Source organism: Mercenaria mercenaria, chromosome 5 (assembly GCF_021730395.1).
Source record: "Mercenaria mercenaria strain notata chromosome 5, MADL_Memer_1, whole genome shotgun sequence".
Classification (NCBI taxonomy): domain Eukaryota; kingdom Metazoa; phylum Mollusca; class Bivalvia; order Venerida; family Veneridae; genus Mercenaria; species Mercenaria mercenaria.
The window spans coordinates 89,744,959-89,765,929 of record NC_069365.1 but is presented as its reverse complement, the minus strand read 5'-3'; the positions used below and the strand labels follow the sequence as shown (position 1 = coordinate 89,765,929).

General features: G+C 35.1%; 1 protein-coding gene across 1 annotated transcript in view; it reads left to right on the top strand.

Moving 5' to 3' along the window:
* Window positions 1-20,514, top strand: part of LOC123557906 (tudor domain-containing protein 3-like) — a 28,115-nt gene extending 7,601 nt beyond the window's left edge. The window contains exons 8-13 of the mRNA XM_045349687.2: window positions 670-1,042; window positions 2,744-2,866; window positions 3,424-4,340; window positions 6,225-6,296; window positions 7,469-7,588; window positions 9,294-20,514. Of these exons, the coding sequence (XP_045205622.2) occupies window positions 670-1,042; window positions 2,744-2,866; window positions 3,424-4,340; window positions 6,225-6,296; window positions 7,469-7,588; window positions 9,294-9,512 (1,824 nt within the window). The 3' untranslated portion in view covers window positions 9,513-20,514. The remainder of the gene's footprint in view (window positions 1-669; window positions 1,043-2,743; window positions 2,867-3,423; window positions 4,341-6,224; window positions 6,297-7,468; window positions 7,589-9,293) is intronic.
* Window positions 20,515-20,971: the final 457 nt, after the last annotated feature.

The window sequence follows — 20,971 nt, the reverse complement described above, 5'->3', positions numbered from 1 at the left end:
TTAAATTTTTTACTAATCCAAAAAGAGTTATTTTGTTAATCCTTTTACTCAGAATCAAAAGAACGTGGTTAATTACATGACACAGAAAGGTGTTATAATTGCAGTGCAAACAATTCACACTTTAACTTGCATAATTACAGAATGTAAATGCAAACCGTCTGCTGCCAATTAGTGTCGAAAAGCCGCTTTCCTTTGATGTAGTCTGTTACTGATACTACTGTTGGTACGAAACGGCTGGGATGGAAAATAACACTGTCCAATTTCCACCAATCAGGTTCTGATAATAATTCAGTCCGCGGCATCAATATGGCCGCGGCCATAACTTTTTTGCCGGTAAATGTTTAATATTGCTGGGGAAAAAATCCGAAATTTAAGTTCGACTTATACGCTAGAACTTAAATTTTCCGACCATTTCCAGAGCAAAAATTAGATGCGGACTATACATTACCGCGAACTATACACACCAAAATACGGTATTAAACCCGATGAAAAATCTTTAATGCTTTGACCAAATTTCATCCAATTCACATTTAGAACTTTCAGATCTTGTTTTATCAGAAAAATGTGGAGGAAATGGAATTTGTTTCTTTAGTTTGTTCATGGAAGTACATGCCTTCAAGTTGGTAGGGTCCTTGGGGCTATTTTACTTTATTTTTACTCTATCTCTAGGTTTCCAATGATTATGATATTGCCAAAATAACAGAAATGGGTTTCAAAGCTGAAGAGGCCACAAATGCTCTTAAAGTGAACAATGGCAATGTGCAGCAGGCTATAGAATACCTGTTAAAAGGTGGTTCATCAGATAGAAGACCCCAAGGGGGTCCAAACAGACAGTCAAATTATGAGTCAGGGGATAGGAGGGGACAAGGGGGCCCGAACAGACAGTCAAATTATGAGTCAGGTGATAGAAGAGGACAAGGAGGTCCTTACAGACAATCTAATTACGAATCTGACAGAAAACCACAGGGAGTTGTGAACAGACAGACAAATTATGAGTCAGATAGAGGTCGAGGGAGAAGGGATAGACGAGATGAAGATAACGGTGAGATACTATTTTACAATTATATATACAGTGAGAAAATAGTGCACTCTAGCATCAATGGCTTGAGCACCAGGACTGGCTAAGCAATTCATTTTGTCCCTTACTGGTTTCCTTATATTCTCTTTGTTTGGATAAAAACTCGAAATCCTGGATAACTCGTGCATTTTCCTCATCCCCTTGCAATTTAGAGCGATCAGTGTTGAATTCTGTTCACTTTATATCTTACTATAAATGGTAACAAAAAAGCCATTAAAAACAGCCATTTGGGCTGCCACTGATGAATCCATAATGGCACAGTTTGCCTTGCATTCCATAACCATATCGGCCCAGGGTAACCGGAATGTCAGCGCATCGATGTCATAAAGTGAAGCAACATCATTATGCTGGGTGAAAGGTGTTGAATCATTTTCAGATCGATTGTCAAATAATGATGGCATTGTTGATGCAAAAAGCAATACAAATGATGCTTATTAATTTGTGGAAAGTACGTAAAATGAAAACACCAAGATAAATATGAAGCAAAGGTTTATATTGAAATGGTCAATTAAGTGCTGGTGTATGGTAAGAAGGCACAAACAAGCTGCACATTAACCTCTTAGTTTAATACTGAGTAAGTGTTAAAAGTGTTGGATATGAAATATATTATTTGCTACCTATATATTGTTTTCCAGTCAGTGATTCACATTTTTACCACATGACCATACAAGAAAATTCAGTATTTGATACAATATATTCCGTATTAGATGTTGTAACTTTGGTAAAATTCCCATGTTACATGTAACTGAATGATAAAAGCTGCTATAGCGCTTTTCTGTCTATAAATGTTTTCATTATCAGCTGGATTGTTGCCTAAATCCTAGTCTGAATATGTGACTTGCAATGCTGATGAATGCCCTGAGTTACAACTTAAGTTACAAAATCTTACAATATCTTAGTTGATAAAGGCTGTTGTTAGGGAGTAAAAAACTTTAACCTGAATAATGTGAAGGTTATTAATTTTGTTGGCAAATAAAGATTTTGTGGTTTTACTGAAAATGGTTACTTTGTGAATTTCAAACTTGAATATGAAGTTAAAGTGAAATGTGTTTTATTCTGATAGTCAGTTTTTTACTTCCATTTTTTCACAAGTAGATTTTTTTAGACTTGATAAATTTGAAGAAAAAAACTTAACTAAAGAATGTCTAGCAACTCATATTTGCGTGATCATGACTGCTTATTAATTACAAGAAAAAATTCCAGTAACATGGTCAATAATGCTGCAAGTACTTGTCAACTGCTTAATAACGTAAGGCATGTTTCAAACGTAAAAAAGAAGCATTCCAAAAACCATGAAATACATTAAAATAAATGACTTGTTATTTGTCAAAAAAGGGAGTGGATATTTCTTTTTAAAAAAGCATATCATTTGGCTCAAATATTTCACTCAAAAAAAAAAAACAAGATATGAAATCTTGCCTTGCAATTTGAACTTTCTGCTTGAAATTTTCGACTGTGTACGAGTTTAAAATTATTCAAGCCATGTTGTCTCAACCATTACCGGAAACATCATTGCCTCACATACATTTTTTCACAGTAGTCACAAAAAACTTTGTTTAATTTTGACAGCTATTAATTGTCTTAAGCTTTTAAAGAAATGCACAGGTAAATTTATTTTAATTGACAAATTGTGAAGTGTGAAGTCTCTATTTCCATGGTTTACAGGTCCACCTAGAGGGCGACGAGGTCGTGACACAGATGAGGGAGATGAGGTTAGCAGTAAACCTTCAGGTCCAGCTACACTGTTTGATTTCCTTGCTGTATCAAATAAAATACCTGAGACAAAAGGTAATCACTGTGTATAGTGGTATATTTGGAGCATAATGTATTATGTTTTTGTTACACAGTTTTGTCCTAGAAATATACATGTAAACTAGGGGAAAAACTGGGTTCTGACTCTTTGAATATGCATTGCTGAAGTTTTCTTTTTGTTTAACAATTTCTATGAAAGTACACACATTAAACAAGAGTTAAAGCTGTTACAATGTGTCGACCAGTTTTTAGATTTTCTTATAATTATGTCTTCCACCACATATTGATTTACTCCATGACCTGTCTGTGTATGTGTGTGTGTCTGTCACAAATCTTGTCCGCACTCTTAGTCAAACATTTCTCATCCGATCTTCACCAAACTTGAACAAAATGTGTTTGGCCACAAGTCCTCAGCCAGGTTTTATAACTAGCCAAATTGGCCCAGGCACTTCGAAATTATGGCCCTTGAATTACCGAAAATCAGCCTTTTTACACTTGTCCGCGCTCTTAAGTTGAACATGTGTATATGTATAATTTTACAAATTTCAAAACAATATTTCATTTATTTAATTCTTATATATTTTCTGTTGTAGACACAAAAGAAAAACCTTCATCTGGGAAAGATTCATCAAACAGAAACCATTTTGAGAATCGTGAACGGCCTAGAACATCTAGTGGAAGTTCTGACCAATCAAATCGCTCGAAACAATCAGTACCTCCTAGATTTGTGAACAAACCAAAATATGATCAAGGTCAAAATAGAGGTCAAGGTTATTACCAAGATGACAGGTCACAGAGGTCAAGAGAGGACCGACCTAAAACAGCACCAACAGATAACCGAAGATATGACAATAGAACTCAAAATGAAAGAAATACAAATGAAAAAGACAGAAATACTAGTGATCGGAATAGAAACTATAATGATAGAAATTATAACGATAATAGGGACTACAAAAGGGGTGGGGGTAAAACTGATGACAGAAACTTTAAACAAAATGATAGAAAACCAACAAATTATGATTCTAGGTCATATTCAGACAGTTATCAAAGACAGTCTGATAATCGGGAAAATTCTCGAGGAAATCAACGGCACGAGAAGGCCAGTAACAGGGAGAACCCACAATCATCAGACAGTCGCCAAAAATCAAATGAAAATTATTCAAATAATTCATCAGCATCTTCTCGGACTTCTTATTCTAATGGTAGGGGTGAGCAGGGTCGATCACAGAATTATCAAGGTCAGAGTTCACAGTCTCACCAAAATCAGTCTAGTGCCAATAATTCATACAAACAAGATTCATATTCAAAGGGAGGTAATTCCCAGAAGTCACAGTCTAGTTATAGTGCTAATAATAGAGGAGGTAGTTCTCAAAATTACAATACAGGAAGTGATAATTATGTGCAAAATCAGCAGACACAGTCTGGTAACTATAGAAACTATAACAATTACCCTCCAATTAGTTCAAGCGGAGGTCAGTTTCAACCAGTACCTGAGTTTGTGTACACAGAGGTATGTATATCAGTTCTGGAAACTTAATTTGTTAGGGGAATACCTTAAACTACACACAGAAAAGGTCTTACAGAAATATATTTAGAACCTTCTTCCCAGTAAAATAAAACATACAGCTTCCATTTGTCATGGAGATTATAGATTAGATGGGATTTAGTTTTGCTGTGCTCTACATATTCTTGTAATATAAGATTTTATTACACATTCAGTGTTCCTACTGGAGGCAGTTTCTTTGCACCATATGTTATGTTCATGAGATTTATATAATTTATATCATTTCAAAAATTATAAGAAAATTCTTAACAGATTAATAGCTTTTATTTACATTAATAAAGCAGAATTTTCAGTAAAACTTTACACATGTTACTTTGTATAGTGTTATTTCTAGAGCTCAAGAAGGGCAGGGTGCTGTCTAAAAGGGGCAGGGTGCTGCCAAAAAGGGGCATAGTGCCGTTTTAAACTGGAAAGTTACCGCAGCAGTAGTTACATTTCTAGATGTTTATAGTTATGTATTTATTACACTTATGATTTTTGTGCACATACTTTTAAATCACAGAGTAAAGTGGTAAAAGATATGTTCCCAAAACTAGTAACAGAGTTTACAAAGGGTTTAACATTACTTTATATTTTTTGTCAAACCATTCATTGAAGCTTTTTTTTTTCAAAAAATGTTACCAAGGATGTCAACATATTCATATGGATAATTATGATATAGTGGAGGGTTTTTATATGTTATATGTGTCTAATAAGCTTGAAGCCAAGATCATGTTACAACATAATAAAAAGGTCAGTTTCAGGTCACATTGTAAACTAATATGTATCAAAATTTATGTCATATTAATTAGGTCTTTCATCAATATTTCATTAACAGAAAAGTGCTATAAAAGTTTGTAAAAAATGTGTCCAAAATGTACTATCCGGATACTGGTACACTTTCGGAATGACATGTGAAAGTGGTTTTTGTTAAGCTTACTTGACTCACTAAGGTAAACCAGAGATAATTCCTCAAATTATGATGATACTTATCATAAAAAATAACAGTGATATTCAGCTTTTTTGATGGAATAATTGAAAATTTGCGTGTTGTTGTTTGCATACGACATCGGGTGTAATTAGAATCGTGAACGGATATCTTTAACTTATTTTTGCTTTCGAAATTCATTAAAATTTGTGGATTTTCTAGTAAAAATGAAGGTAGGATTAGACTGCAAAGATATATTCTTATTATACTAAACAATGGTTTAATTTAAAGCTTGCATGAAGAAATTTTACAGGGCGCTTTTTACGTGCTCGGTAATCAGCTGGCTGCTTACTGATAATTTATTAATTGGCGCTTTTTTGACAGTACACAAAAAAGTCATAATCAGTACTTTATCAATTAATCATAACACCTCATTGATTCTCGTTACCTGTGTGCACTAGCCGTGACGTAATTTGCTGATCAAAATATCAGCGAGGCATGTCTACACGATAAAGGGTGGGATTTAGCAGAAGATCAAAGGCAGGAGGGCACATTATAAGGGCAGCGTGGCGGCAATTAAAAAGGGCAGGGCGGGGCGCCCCGCAGCATCGCTCTACAAATAACACTATTGTATGATCATTATTAAACAGTATAGTTGAATTTCTTTATAGTAAGAAAGATCTGTTGACCTTTGTAGTTAAGTGTCAAATAGTTAGTGTTAAATAGAAAAAAAAACAAATAGAAAGATGTGTGTATTTTATTCTGTTGCAATTTTCATTTGATGACATTGTTGACCTAAGCCAGTATTCATCAGGTTTTGAAGTCTGCTAAATTTTTCTGACGTGTGTAAATCAAGTGTACCGTAATAATGACAAAAACACCATTCATGTAAAGAAGTAATATGTTGTTTTTCTATCCACTAGGCACAACAACCAGTCCAGTTCAGTATAAAAGTTGGAGATAAAGTGATGGCAAAATATTGGGAAGATAATCTTGTAAGTAATGTTTTTCTAACAATGTATAAAAATCAGGGAGAGTCCGAAGGTTGGATGTATTTTTTCAGACACAGCTGCTGCATTCTGGGTAATTTTATTTGTGAATGATGTTGACAGATGGTTTTTTGCTATTTCTGCTATCATTAATATTCATGGCAGACCAATTTGAATGGATTTCATTAAGTCACTCTACAAAATGGAAGTCCCAAAGAAGAAGCGAAATTCCAATTCATTTTCTCTTCAGAAGCTGAAACCATGAATTGAGATGCCCAAAATAGCTGCACTTCCATGCCAATGCAGTTAAATGATTTCATAGTAAATGTTAGGCATTTATGGAACTGATCTGATGAACAGTTGTTCCTCAGATTCCACAAAGTCTGTTGACAAATTTGTCATGTATTTCTTTATTTCTTGAGCATGCATATAAACTATTACTGTTAGAAGTAGCTCTAGACAGTCAAATTTTTCTTTCCAACAAAAACTTGCCAGTTGATTGGCCATATTTAGAATCTGAGTAACATCAAAGAAAATAATATTAAAAAAATAAAGTACTAACATTGCACATTGACTGCATGGCCCAGGGATATAAAACTTTGTTTTAGACCAGTCTGGAAACTCTAGCATCTGATTGGTTGATTCTGAGCTTTGTCTTAAAACTGACCAATAGCAAGGCTGCATTTTGAGACAGATCTTCAAGCTTATTTTTTTACCTTAAATCCTGATACTGCTATGGATAATTAAAGATTAACTCCACTTATCAAAAGTTTTTCATATTCATCTCATCTTGTTTGGAACCAGTTTTTGGAAGAAGATGTTGACTGGCTGAGATGTTTGGCATAGAATTTCATATGAAAGAATTTTTATTTTTTTTCATGCTCTAAACATAGTTAACCTTTAGCCTATTGGCCGCAGGTGATTTTGCCTTTGCGACAAGTGTGGCCTGCATTGTTCGCTATTAGTCAGTAAATTTTCAGTGAACACCCTTTTGAGTAATAAGTGGTACTGCCCAACTTGAATGATAGACAAGTCCATGTTAGAAATTTAGTAGGGTAAAGGTTAAAGTATCTGCTGTTACATTTCACTTTACCATGGAAAAGCATGAATTAAAACAGTTTTTATGCACTAGAAAATGATTTATAGCTAATTTACACATATTATTTTTATATTTTCAGTTTTATGAAGCTATGATTGAAGTAATGGCACCAAATATGCCGACAGTGGTCGTTACATTTACAGAGTATGGTAACACAGAGGAAGTGATGATTTCAGATATCCGTCCATATATACCACAGGTAATTTTATCCTGTAAAACAAAGACTGTGGGGGTCCCTCTAGCTGGGTGATGAAGATTCAGTGACTTGCCCCAGCCTTTACGGCTTCAAAACTTTGGGTGTATTATTATTTCTTGTGAGGAAGTCATCCAACTGGTTTTTGGATAGTCTGTACCTCAGATAATGTCTGGAGGGGCACCTGTGGGCTTTCCCTTTCATCAAAATCTGGAGAGTCACTATATGACCTATATATGTGTCAGTTTGACATAAAACCCAACCCAAAAAAAGTTGAAGGGGGTATAGTCCCATTCCCTTCTTCAGAAAATATTTTTCCCCCAGTTTTGACAAATTGGCTCAGTACATCTGTGTAAATTAATGAAGTCTTATCATTTTATTTTTAGCTCACCTGAGCCAAAGGCTCATGGTGAGCTTTTGTGACCGTTCAATGTCCGTCATCCGTAGTGTGACGTGTGTCGTGCGTCCGTCAACATTTTCTAAAAAAATCTTGAAAACCACTGGGCAGAATTACACCAAACTTCACAGAAATGATCCTTGGGTGACCCCCTTTCAAAATTGTTCAAAGAATTGAATTCCATATAGAACTCCAACCAAAAGGAAAAACTTTAAAAATCTTCTTGTCCAAAACCGCAAGGCATAGAGCCTTGATATTTGGCATGTGACATTATCTAATGGTCCTCTTTGAAGATTGTTCAAATTGTGCCCCTGTGGTGAAAAGAGACCCCACCCCGGGGGGTCCCAAGTTTACATAGACTTGTATATAAAAAAAACTTTGAAAATCTTCTTGTCTGAAACCGCAAGATCTAGGCCTTTGATATTTGGTATGAAGCATTGCCTTGTGGTCCTCTATCAAGATTATGACTAGGGTAAATAGAGGCCCTGCTTCGGTGGGGGGTGGGTCTTAAGTTTTACATAGACTTATATAGAAAAAAACTTTAAGAAATCTTCTTGCCTATAACTGCAAGGCTTAGGCTTTTGATATTTGATATGTTTCATTGCCTTGTGGTCCTCTACCAAAATGGTTCAAATTATGCCTCTGGGGTGAAAAGAGGCCCTGCCCTGGGGGTCCCAAATTTAACATAGACTATATAGGGTAAAAAGTAAAATCTTCTTTTCTGAAAGTTTAAGGCCTAGGCCTTTGATATTTGGTGTGTAGCATTGCCTAGTGGATCTCTAGTGAGATTGTTCAAAATTAGTCCCCTGGAGTGAAAAGAGGCCCCACCCTGGGGGTCACTTGTTATATGAGTTAAATAGGAATAAATACTTTAAAAATTATCAGATCATATTTCCTAGACTGTTTAATTATAATTACCTGATGACCCTAAGTGATTAGGAGTCACTTGACTGTGACCTACTGACCTACTTTCTTGTTTTTTAAGATACAGCCTTGAAATTTGGATTACATGTACAGTTTTGCAAACCAGTCTTAAAACTGACTTTCAGTTACCATGAATTTGACCTACTGACCTACTTTCTAATATTTGGCATCAGTTTGCGATTTGAAACATGTGGCTTATATTACTCAGGTGAGCGATTCAGGGTCATCATGACCCTCTTGTTTTTTTATGGTGTAACTTTAAAAAAAAAAATTATACTGATAAATGCCCGTCTCTAGAAAAAATATATTGCAGACTTCCTTCCTGTGTATAAATTGTTTTTAAAAAAAAAGTAGGTGTTAAAAATTTTGAGTATTTTTTTCTACCTTCAGATATCCCAGCAAGGGCCTATCATCCCCACCGACATGAGTGTCCCACCTCCACAAGTGTTCTTCTCTGCCCCACCACCTCCAGGAGTGACTGGTGTGGACGATGTTATACAGGCTTTCGGAGGCATGGAGTTTCGGCGAGGTGGGGGCGGAGCAGCATATCCAAAGAAAGATAATCGGGGTCAGCAGCAACTCTATCAGCCACCCCCACAGCGGAGATAGACACACAGATCATACGGTCCAATCATTTTCAGATGGGTAAACCTGCCGGAAGACCACCTTTATACTTAACTTTGACTCTAAACTTTAAAAATGATCATTAAAATACAAGTCACTGTTAAGTGAAACCTTTGTCAGTTTTAGCAATCAAGAAAATGAACCTACAAAAGTTGAGTTCAGGTGGATGTTAACAGATCACTTGAGAAAGCCTAACTAGTTGTTTTTTTTATATCTCTAATAGTCACATAGAAGAAATTAATTATACAATGACAGTATGTTTTTGTTTCTCCTAAAAAGTGACCAAAAACTATGTATGTGATTTCTGAAGAACAATTACACATCATTGGAATCTGTGAAAACTAAGTTGTTTCATATGTGAAGGTTTGTATATCAGTAAATATATTACGTAAAAAGTACTTCCTCAAACTTTTAGGAAAAAATTGTGTCAACTTCTCAGTCCAGAATATATTATTTGTTTGTTTGTTTTTGATACATATTATTTAATTATTCAGTCAGAGACATGTTACTTTAATTTTCCATTTACATATGTAAAACAATAAACAAATTAGAGAACACCATTCTTGGATTCACAATTTGGATCTTTTCAAAATAGAATGTTTAAATGGATTTAGAACACATGTCCTTACTGCAGAAAACCAGGCAACTGATTATGATTTAATGACTCATTGGTTTGGGCATTATAAGACAGCTTCTTTTGATATATATACATGTATATTGTTTGTTTGTCCTCATTAATTATGCCCCCGTAGGGAGGCATATTAGTTTTCAGCTGTCCATCCGTTCGTTAGGTTGTTCATCACAAAGTTAACTTTTTGCATGAAGGCACTTTACTCACGAACCACTGCACCCAGGACCTTCAAACTTCATATGCTGATAGTATTTATTGAGTATACCACCCCTACTGATTTTGGGATCACCAGGTCAAAGGTCTAGGTCACAGGGGCCAACGTTAACTTTTTGCATGAAGGCACTTTACTCGCGAACCACTGCACCCAGGACCTTTAATCTTCATATGCTGATAGTCCTTATTGAGTATACCACCCCTACTGACATTGGGGTCACCAGGTCAAAGGTCAAGGTCACAGGGGCCAACGTTAACTTTTTGCATAAGGCACTTTACTCGCGGACCACTTCACCCAGGACCTTCAAACTTCACATGCTGATAGTACTTATTAGCTCACCTGTCACAAAGTGACAAGGTGAGCTTTTGTGATCGCGCGGTGTCCGTCGTCCGTCCGTGCATGTGTCCGTCCGTCCGTCCGTAAACTTTTGCTTGTGACCACTCTAAAGGTCACATTTTTCATGGGATCTTTATGAAAATTGGTCTGAATGTTTATCTTGATGATATCGAGATCAAGTTCGAAACAGGGTCATGTGCGGTCAAAAACTAGGTCAGTAGGTCTAAAAATAGAAAAACCTTGTCACCTCTCTAGAGGCCATACTTATGAATGGATCTCCATAAGAATTGGCCAGAATGTTCACCTTGATGATATCTAGGTCAAGTTTGAAACTGGGTCACGTGCCTTACAAAACTAAGTCAGTAGGTCAAATAATAAAAAAACCTTGTGACCTCTCTAGAGGCCATACTTTTCATGGGATCTGTATGAAAGTTGGTCTGAATGTTCGTCTTGATGATATCTAGGTCAAGTTCGAAACTGGGTCAACTGCGGTCAAAAACTAGGTCAGTAGGTCTAAAATTATTAAAATCTTTTGACCTCTCTAGAGGCCATATTTTTCAATGGATCTTCATGAAAATTGATCTGAATTTTCACCTTGATGATATCTAGATAAAGTTCAAAACAGGGTCACGTACCTTCGAAAACTAGGTCAATAGGTCAAATAATAGAAAAACCTTGTGACCTCTCTAGAGACCTATTTTTCAGTGGATCTTCATGAAAATTGGTCAGAAATTTTTCTTGATAATATCTAGGTCAAGTTCAAAACTGGGTCACATGAGCTCAAAAACTAGGTCACTATGTCAAATAATAGAAAAAACGACGTCATACTCAAAACTGGGTCATGTGGGAAGAGGTGAATGATTCAGGACCATCATGGTCCTCTTGTTGAGTACACCATCCCTACTGACTTTGGGGTCACCTTGTTAAAGGTCAAGGTGCTTCGGGGGCATTTGTCACCATTAGTGACAGCTCTTGTTGTTTCATTAATTGATACAACATAACCAAAATGCAGTGAAATCATTAAATTTTGTGGTTATAAATTTTTTGTGTTTTGCACAAACAGTTTTTAGCTCGACTATTCGAAGAATAGGGGAGCTATCCTACTCGCCCCGGCGTGAGCGTTAGCGTGGGCGTCACACAAATGTTAAAGTTTGCGTACCACCCCAAATATTTTCAAAGTCCATTGAGCTATTGCTTTCATATTTTGCATACTTATTTACCATCATGACCCCAGTCTGTAAAAAGGAGGAGGCAACTCTGTCAAGCATTTTGACTGAATTATGGCCCCTTTTCGACTTAGAATATGCTTATTGTAATGTTAAAGTTTTACTCATTGCTTATATTATACTATCAAGCACTGAGAATAGTTGAGCGTGCTGTCCACTGACAGCTCTTGTTGTTTTTTTTTAGGGGGTGTGGGGTATAATTCAAGTATTTCCTCTTATCAATATAAAGGGGGATTTAATTTCATGGGTTAAAGCAGAAATGAAATTAATGAAAATTAGACCTGCAAATATTGATGATTTCACAATACTGTTAGAAAACGGGTTTTCACTCTGCCAATCATCCGTTAGAAAAGAACAGCAATATTGGAACTCCAAGTTTTGTTTGTTAAATGAATGTATTCAGTTCATTGTTTTCTATTTGACAGTGTGTTTAAGGATGTTTTATGTTTTAGCTTGCTGTCGAAATTAGAAATGCTATGAGATTTTAGAGATTGTAAATTTAACTGCCTTAGAAATGCTGTGTTGCTGCCTGAGCAACACTGCGTGTTTTTACAGTATACCTGATTCCAGAGTTAACCCGTATCATGCTAGACACATAAATTCTGCCTTTGCGACCAGTGTAGATCATGATCAGCCTGCACATCCATGCAGTCTGATCAAAATCTGCACTGTTTGCCATTCAGTCAGTATCTTTTTGGTAAGCACCCCTTTTACAATGTATCAGTTATATGGTACTGTCAAAATTGAAAGATGGACAAGTTCATTTGTAGAAATTTAGCAGGGAAAGAGTTAATGGAATCTTAATCATACTAATTTTTTAGCTCCACTTTTCGGAGAATAGGGGGGCTATTCCACTTGCCCCGGCATTGGTGTGACCTTTCTTGGTTAAAGTTTTTCGGCAACCTTTGTTTTTCTGTCATATCTTTGTCACTATAGCTTATATCTTACTGAAACTTCACATAAACATTGTCCAGTATACAAACAAAATATGTGTAGGGGCTGAGCCCATTATACTCAAGGTCAAGGTCACCCAGGTGTTATACTTAGGTTATTTTTAAGTTTAAAGTTTTTCGGCAACCATTGTTTCTTTGTCATATCTTTGTTACTATTGCTTATATCTTACTATAACTTCACATAAACATTGTCCAGTATACAAACAAAATATGTATACGGGCTTTGCCCATTATACCCAAGGTCAAGGTCACCAATGTGTTATACTTAGGTTATTTTTAAGGTTAAAGTTTTTCGGCAACCTTTGTTTTTCTGTCATAGCTTTGTTACTATTGCTTATATCTTACTGTAACTTTACATAAACATTGTCCAGCGTACAAACAAAGTATGTACAGGGGCTTGGCCCATTATACCCAAGGTCAAGGTCACCATGGTGTTATACTTGGAATTATTTTCATGTTAAATTTTTTCGAAAGCTTCATTTATAGACATATCTTTGGAACTTTAAAAGATAATGACTTGAAATTAAAAATGTTTCTTTATAATCATCTGTATGTGTGGTTACATACCCCATAACTCTAATTGTATTTTTGACAGAATTATGCCCCTTTTATACTTAAAGTTTTTTTTGCAATCTTCGCTTTCTGGATATAACTTTAATGCAATATAAGATAAAGACTTGAAACTTAAAATGTATCTTTATCATCATCATCATCTGCATGTGTGGTAACAATCCCCATAACTCTGATTTGTATTTTTGACCAAATTATGCCCCTTTCATACTTAAATTTTTTAACAAACTTTGTTTTCTGGACATAACTTTGGTACTATATAAGATAATGACTTGAAACTCAAAATATATCTTTACCATCATCATCTGCATGTGTAGTAACAATTCCAATAACTCTAATTTGTGTTCTTGACAGAATTATGCCCCTTGGTGTGTCTTCCTTTTAAAGTAGAGGTCTCTTATTGAGACATATATTCATTTTACTGTCAAATCGCTGAATAGTGGAGCGTGCTGTCTTACTGACAGCTCTTATTCATCCATTACAGTTACAAAAAAAAAATCAATTGAAATGTTCTGTGATACCATTCATATCCTTGGTGTGTTGATGAAGGGGCCTACTTTTTATGGTTGCCATTACCCATTACAATATAATGACATACAAATGTATATCAAATGAAATCCCTACATATTTTATCCTGAAATTTTGGTATCAACAATTAATGTAATACTGTGAAATCATTATTATTCGTGGGGGATTAATTTTCGTGGTTGAGCTAAACCACGAATTTAAGTCCCAACGGACAAATTATGCCCACGATAATTTTTAATTGTACGCAATGTCGCCAAAAAAGATACCATAGCCGTTCGATCTGATACGTAGTTGTATGCATGCGGCAGTACTAACCTGCAGCTTTCGTGTAGTTAATGGAGACTCCATCAACGATAAACATAAGTATGCGTGGGAACAAAACCGACTATTTGTACCCCCCGACAACAAAGTTGTCAGGGGGGGTATACTGGTTTCAGGTTGTCTGTCTGTCTGTCTGTCCGTCTGTCTGTCTGTCTGTCCGTCTGTCCGTAGACGCAATCTTGTGCGCACCATCTCTCCTTATCCCCTTGACAGAATTTAATGAAACTTCACACAAGTGATCAGTACCAACAGTAGTTGTGCATGGGGCATGTAAGGTTCTTTAAGAAAAAAAATTTGCAGAGTTATGGGACTTTGTTTTTTTGTTACTATACTATATACATAGACACAATCTTGTGTGCACCATCTCTCCTCATCCCCTTGACACAATTTAATGAAACTTCACACAAGTGATCAGTACCAACAGTAGTTGTGCATGGGGCATGTTAGGTTCTTTTAGAAAAAAAATTTGCAGAGTTATGGGACTTTGTTTTTTTGTTACTATACTATATACATAGACACAATCTTGTGCGCACCATCTCTCCTCATCCCCTTGACACAATTTAATGAAACTTCACACAACTGATCAGTAACAACAGTAGTTGTGCATGGGGCATGTTAGGTTCTTTCAGAAAAAAAATTTGCAGAGTTATGGGACTTTGTTTTTTTGTTACTATACTATATACATAGACACAATCTTGTGTGCACCATCTCTCCTCATCCCCTTGACACAATTTAATGAAACTTCACACAGGTGATCAGTAACAACAGTAGTTGTGCATGGGGCATGTTAGGTTCTTTCAGCAACAAAAATTGCAGAGTTATGGGACTTTGTTTCTTGTTAACATACTATGTACATACAGCCTGCATATGCAATCTTGTGCGTGCCTAATCTACCAAACCCTTGCACACAATTTAATGAAACTTCACACAAGTGATCAGTACCAACCCTAGTTGTGCATGGTGCATGTTACATTCTTTTAGATAAATATTCTGCATAGTTATGGGACTTTTTTTTGTTACTATACTGAATACATACAGTCCACATAATTATGCAGTCTTGTGTGTGTCAAATTCAATGTACTGTGTCAGTGCATGTGGGGGGGGGGTACATTCATCACCTTTAGTGATAGCTCTAGTTCATTTAGAAATGTACCCATGGTTTGTTTATGACAAGTTTGTCAAAGTGAAAGTAGATACTAAGTATAGAAGTTTGACGTAGCGTCACGTGCCACCTGCACTATAATACGGCTGTTATATGATTTTTTCGGCGCCGCTTTGCAATGTTTATACACTAGCCTTTATTTTTACTGACATGTAGTAAAATACTACGACTTTGGAACTATTAAATATTACAAATTAATTGTATGATTCGTATCTGATGCATTAATACCAAATTCACATTACACATTTCTTGGCAGGAAATAACGCATGCACAAGTTCAACAGCTTGTAATTTTAGATGCAGACACGCATTCATTTTGAAAAAGAAGTCGGACCAGTTTATAATAGTTTATGTAAGAATTATTATGGTTATACTAGCACTATTTAAATGTATAATAGTGTGTTTTAATTTGCAGTACAATAAGTAGTTCTTGTTTAAAACACGATCAAATGATCAACTTTATATTTGTTTCGATTATGAATGGTAATTGTGCTAGGTGCTACGGTTTTGACACTTTTTAATTGGCGCCGACTTTTCGCATTGAATATTTCACAGTTTTAAAAAGTTTTGCAAATTAGGGGTCGTATAATTATAGATAACACAGTCATTAATTGACACATGATCACTCGCTAATCTCCCGCGGCATCAATTGCAAATTCTGTAACCATGGTAGCGCTGTTTGACACGTGTAGGTTTCACATGTAAGGACAGAAGTCCTTGTAGATTTATTCCTGTGGAAATAATGATTTTTTTTATTATTATTATTTTGAAAATCCACGAATTTACGTCCCCACGAAACAGCCGTTTTGGTCAAAACCACGAAATTTTGTGCTGACAAAATTAAGTGATTTCACAGTATATATTTTGACCAAATAGTGAATTTTTGTCAACAGAATTTTAATGATTAAGTCACTTGAAGGCAGACCTTTTTGTATATTTTGAGATTTATTAATTCGAAATGTTATATTACCATTTTTTGATATCACTTTCTTTTTATATTGATATAATGTTGGACATTTTATTTCACCAACACAAATCATAGACAAACCATGTTTAAATTTAGAGGCCACATTATCTACTTGATAATTATAAATCTTTGTCAGAATGTTTGTCTGTATGAAATCTAGGCCAAGTGCAAAACTAGATCATTCAGTTTTAAATTAGGTCACTAGGTCAAATCATGAAAAAACAATAACACTTTAGTTCAGTTTCTTGCGTGATCTTCATAAATGTTTATACAAAGCTGCCTCAAGTTTAAAAATGTAGGATCTAAGGTCAAAAACTAGGTCATAGGATCAAATTGTTGAAAAATTTTGTTATTGATTTACATTCTTCTGCAGAAAAAATCAGTTGTCACTCTGTTTAGAATGTTTTTAGCAAAATTCATTCATTTTGACATTTCTGAATTCCTAACTGGGTACTTTGATCTTATTTATTATCTAGCTTGATCATGTTCACTGTCAACTTCTATTTTTAATGAATAAAAGAAAACGTCCTTTTTCTTGCCATAAAGTTGGCAGTGTAGTATACAATGTTATAAAGTCTGTCATTGTAGGTAATTAGGCGAAGCGGGATTATAGGTTAGAACCTCTGGTATCATGTTATAAGGATCTTAATATGCAGTGAAGGGCAGTGAGGAATGATTAAAGTTAGCACAAGCAAGATTTCTTATTGCACTTTATCACATATTTGACGTCGCGGGAGTGTAATAAAGCCATTATTTAAAAATGATAATACACTAGTGTAATAAAGCTTTGACATCGACGTCATTTATAGTACTGGAGACGTTGGTGAAATTGACGTGTTTATATAGTAATAGAAAGTAGAATTGTTTATGTTTCTACAGGAAAAGCTGACATGTGATAAAAAGAATATTACATTTGTGACTTTCCACACTGAATTAATTAAACTCGTTGAATAAAATTGATAAAATGCTCGGCAGAGCCTCGCATTTTATTATTTTATTCAACTCGTTTAATAAATTCAGTATGAAAAGCCACTTATGTAATATCCTCTATGTCCGAAGGTTGGGAAAACACCTCACACAGGCAGGCATGCAATATTATTTTTCTTGCCTACCCTAAGGCTTGTAAAATTTCAGAAGATAATGTAAATTATAAAAGCACAAAATGATTTAGTTTATGGCATCACAATACATATGTGTACCTTGTCTTCTCCCTAAAGAAAAGTAAAGGTGATATCTGTGTTGGGCAAGAAAATTTTCTCTGCAATGGTTGACTGAAGACAGTGCCTGTAAGATTATTTCTCCTCCATCTCTGATTCATTGCTTAAATTTTCATCTGATTATCTTCAGAGTTACATATCTAATGAAAAACCGCCATATTGTAATTAGTTCTACTATGTTTAGGGCATTAAATATATTATTGTCCTGTGTATGTTCAGACAGCAAGCACTTGAGGTGATACATATTTTCATTTTTGCTGTGAAAAAATTACCATGTGCAAGTTAGAATATACATACTTGACAGCAGGTCTCTACTTGACAGCAGGTCAAAGAACATGGTTGTTTTGTTATGATTGTTAAAGGTTCAGGCTGAGATTGTCCACTTGTACTGGTATTCATACTTCTAGGATTATTTTCATATCTTTTAGAAGCCTCTCAGACACCCATATCTAGGTTTTAGAAATTTTGACAAAATTTATACATGTGTAAACTTCATACATTGAGGTGTAGCAAACCACAAGATTAAGTTTTTTTGACAGTTTCAACAGACTTTAGTAGCAGAATAATGCTTTTAATTTTGTATTTTTCCTATACATGCAGCTGTTTAAATCTTGTTCCCACTAACTTCAATTAGTAAGTAATTGTACAAAAATAAGGATAAACAGAGTGATTCATTGACTTAGGCTGTATCTGTTTATAGACTTGTTGTTATACATGTTGAAATGTTATGCAATAAAATTTTGATGTTGAAATTTAAAAAAAATAAAATTAAAAAAAAAAATATTATACCATAATCATAAAAAAAAAATTTAAATCACGTCTATTTTTAGCTCAGTGAGCCAAAGGCTCATGGTGAGCTTTTGTGACCGCTCAGTGTCTGTCATTTGTCGTGTGTCGTCGTTGTGTGTCCGTCAACATTTTCTAAAAAAAATCTTCTTGAAAACCACTGGGCAGAATTACACCAAACTTCACAGGAATGATCCTTGGGTGGCCCCCTTTCAAAAGTATTCAAAGAATTGAATTCCATGCAAAACTCTGGTTGCCATGGCAACCGAAAGGAAAAACTTCTTATCCAAAACCACAGGTCCTAGGGCTTTGATATCTGGTGTGTAGCATCATCTAGTGGTCCTCTACCAAGATTGTTCAAATTATCCCCATAGGGTCAAATATGGCCCTGCCCCGGGGGTCACATGGTTTATATAGACTTATATAGGGAAAACTTTGAAAATCATCTTGTACAAAACCACACGGCCTAGGGCTTTGATATTTGGTATGTAGCATCATCTAGTGGTCCTCTACCAAGATTGTTCAAATTATCCCCCTAGGGTCAAATATGGCCCTGCTCTGCCCTGGGGGTCACATTGTTTACATAGACTTATATAGGGAAAAACTTTAAAAATCTTCTTGTCTTAAAACACAAGACCTAGGCTTTTGATATTTGGTATGTAGCATTGCCTGGTGGTCCTCTACCAAGATTGTTCAAATTATTACCCTGGGATGGAATATGGCCCCGAGGGAAAAACTTTAAAAATCTTCTTGTCTGAAACCACAAGACTTAGACCTTTGATATTTGGTTTGTAGCATTATCTTATGGTCCTCAACCAAAATTGTTCAAAAGGTACTCCTGGGGTGAAAAGAGGCCCTGCCCTGGGGGTCCCAAGTATTATATAGACTTATATAGGAAAAAAACTTTAAAAATCTTCTTGTCTAAAACCACAGGACCTAGGCTTTTGATATTTGGTATGATGCATTGCCTTCTACTAAAATTGTTCAAATTATGCCCCTGGGATTAAAAGAGGCCAGGGGTCACTTAGTTATTATATGAGTTATATAGGGAAAAAAACTTAAAAAATTATCTGATCCTATTTCCAAAACTGTTTAATTTATTATTATAATTACCCGATGACCCCAAGTATTATGCTGTCACATGACTGTGACTTTTTGACCTGCTTTCTTGTTTTTTAAGATACAGCCTTTAAATTTGGATGACATACACAGTTTTGCACACCGATCGTAAAATTGAATTTCATTGACCATGAATGTGACCTACTGACTTTCTTAATATTTTAGCATCAGTTTGACATTTTAAACATGTAGCTCATATTGCTCAGGTGAGCGATCCAGGGTCATCATGACCCTCTTGTTAAATATTTGGTATTTTACTGTTGGAACGGGGAACCGTCATATTTGGTTTAGTGGATTAATCTGAAATTTCATCATTCCTGGATTGACATAAGTAGCTATCTGCTAAAAAGATGTACGATGCTGTACATGTTAAGGTAAACCGCCAATGTTACAAATACTTCAACACAATTTGACCTGACTTTCTCAAAATAACAATAGATAAATACGTGTGGACATTTTTAAAATGCTTAGTTTTACACCAGTATGTTTTAACTGCTGTCTAAACTTAATATGCTTAATATAAAATGAGTTTCAGAGCAGGTGATTCCTGGAAGTCTTAAAGTTTTTATCACTTTTAAAAAAAAAATGTAAAAAAAAGGTGATGTTTTTCATACCTTTTTGTTGTACAAGTTTGTAAATTATGTTAATAATTAGAACCTTAGTGGCATGCTTTTTACTTGTAAGATTTGTTTATGTTGTTTTAGTAAAAGAAAAGATATATTTAAATATTTAGTTAAGTCATGTACATTGTCTGTTACTATGTGTACCAAAAACAAGTTAGCATGGTTGTTTAAAGAATATATATATTATACATGTATATATAAAATTTTGTATAGCTTCATCGTAGGTTGTTCACATTTTTTACTGTCATTTGAAAAAAAAAAAATGGAAAAAAGTCATTTTGGACAAATGTCTATGCAATTGGTTTTGTAGAAGTAAACAAACTTTTCCACATCTTGTTCTGTGTTTTGCTGTATTTATGTTACCCAGTATTAATGTATTCAGTCAGATTGGCTACATTCCGTTAGGTTGGACTACTAAATGACATTTTTAGCTCATCTGATTTTTTTGAGAAAAAAAATGATGAGTTATTGTCATCACCTGATCAGCGTCTGCGTTGCCTGGTTAAGTTTTATGTTTAGGTCAGCTTTTCTCCTAAGCTATCAACGCTATTGCTTTAAAACTTGCAACACTTGTTCACCATCAATAGCTGACTCTGTACAGCAAGAAACATAACTCCACCCTGCTTTTTTTTATACGCCCGAAGGAACGTATTATGTTATGACGCCGGTGTCTGTCCGTTCATCAATCCGTTAGCAATTTCGTGTCCTTTCTGTAACTTTTGAACTTTGAAGGATTTCAAAGAAACTTGACACAAATGTTTAACACATGGAGACGATGTGTGGAGGGCTTGT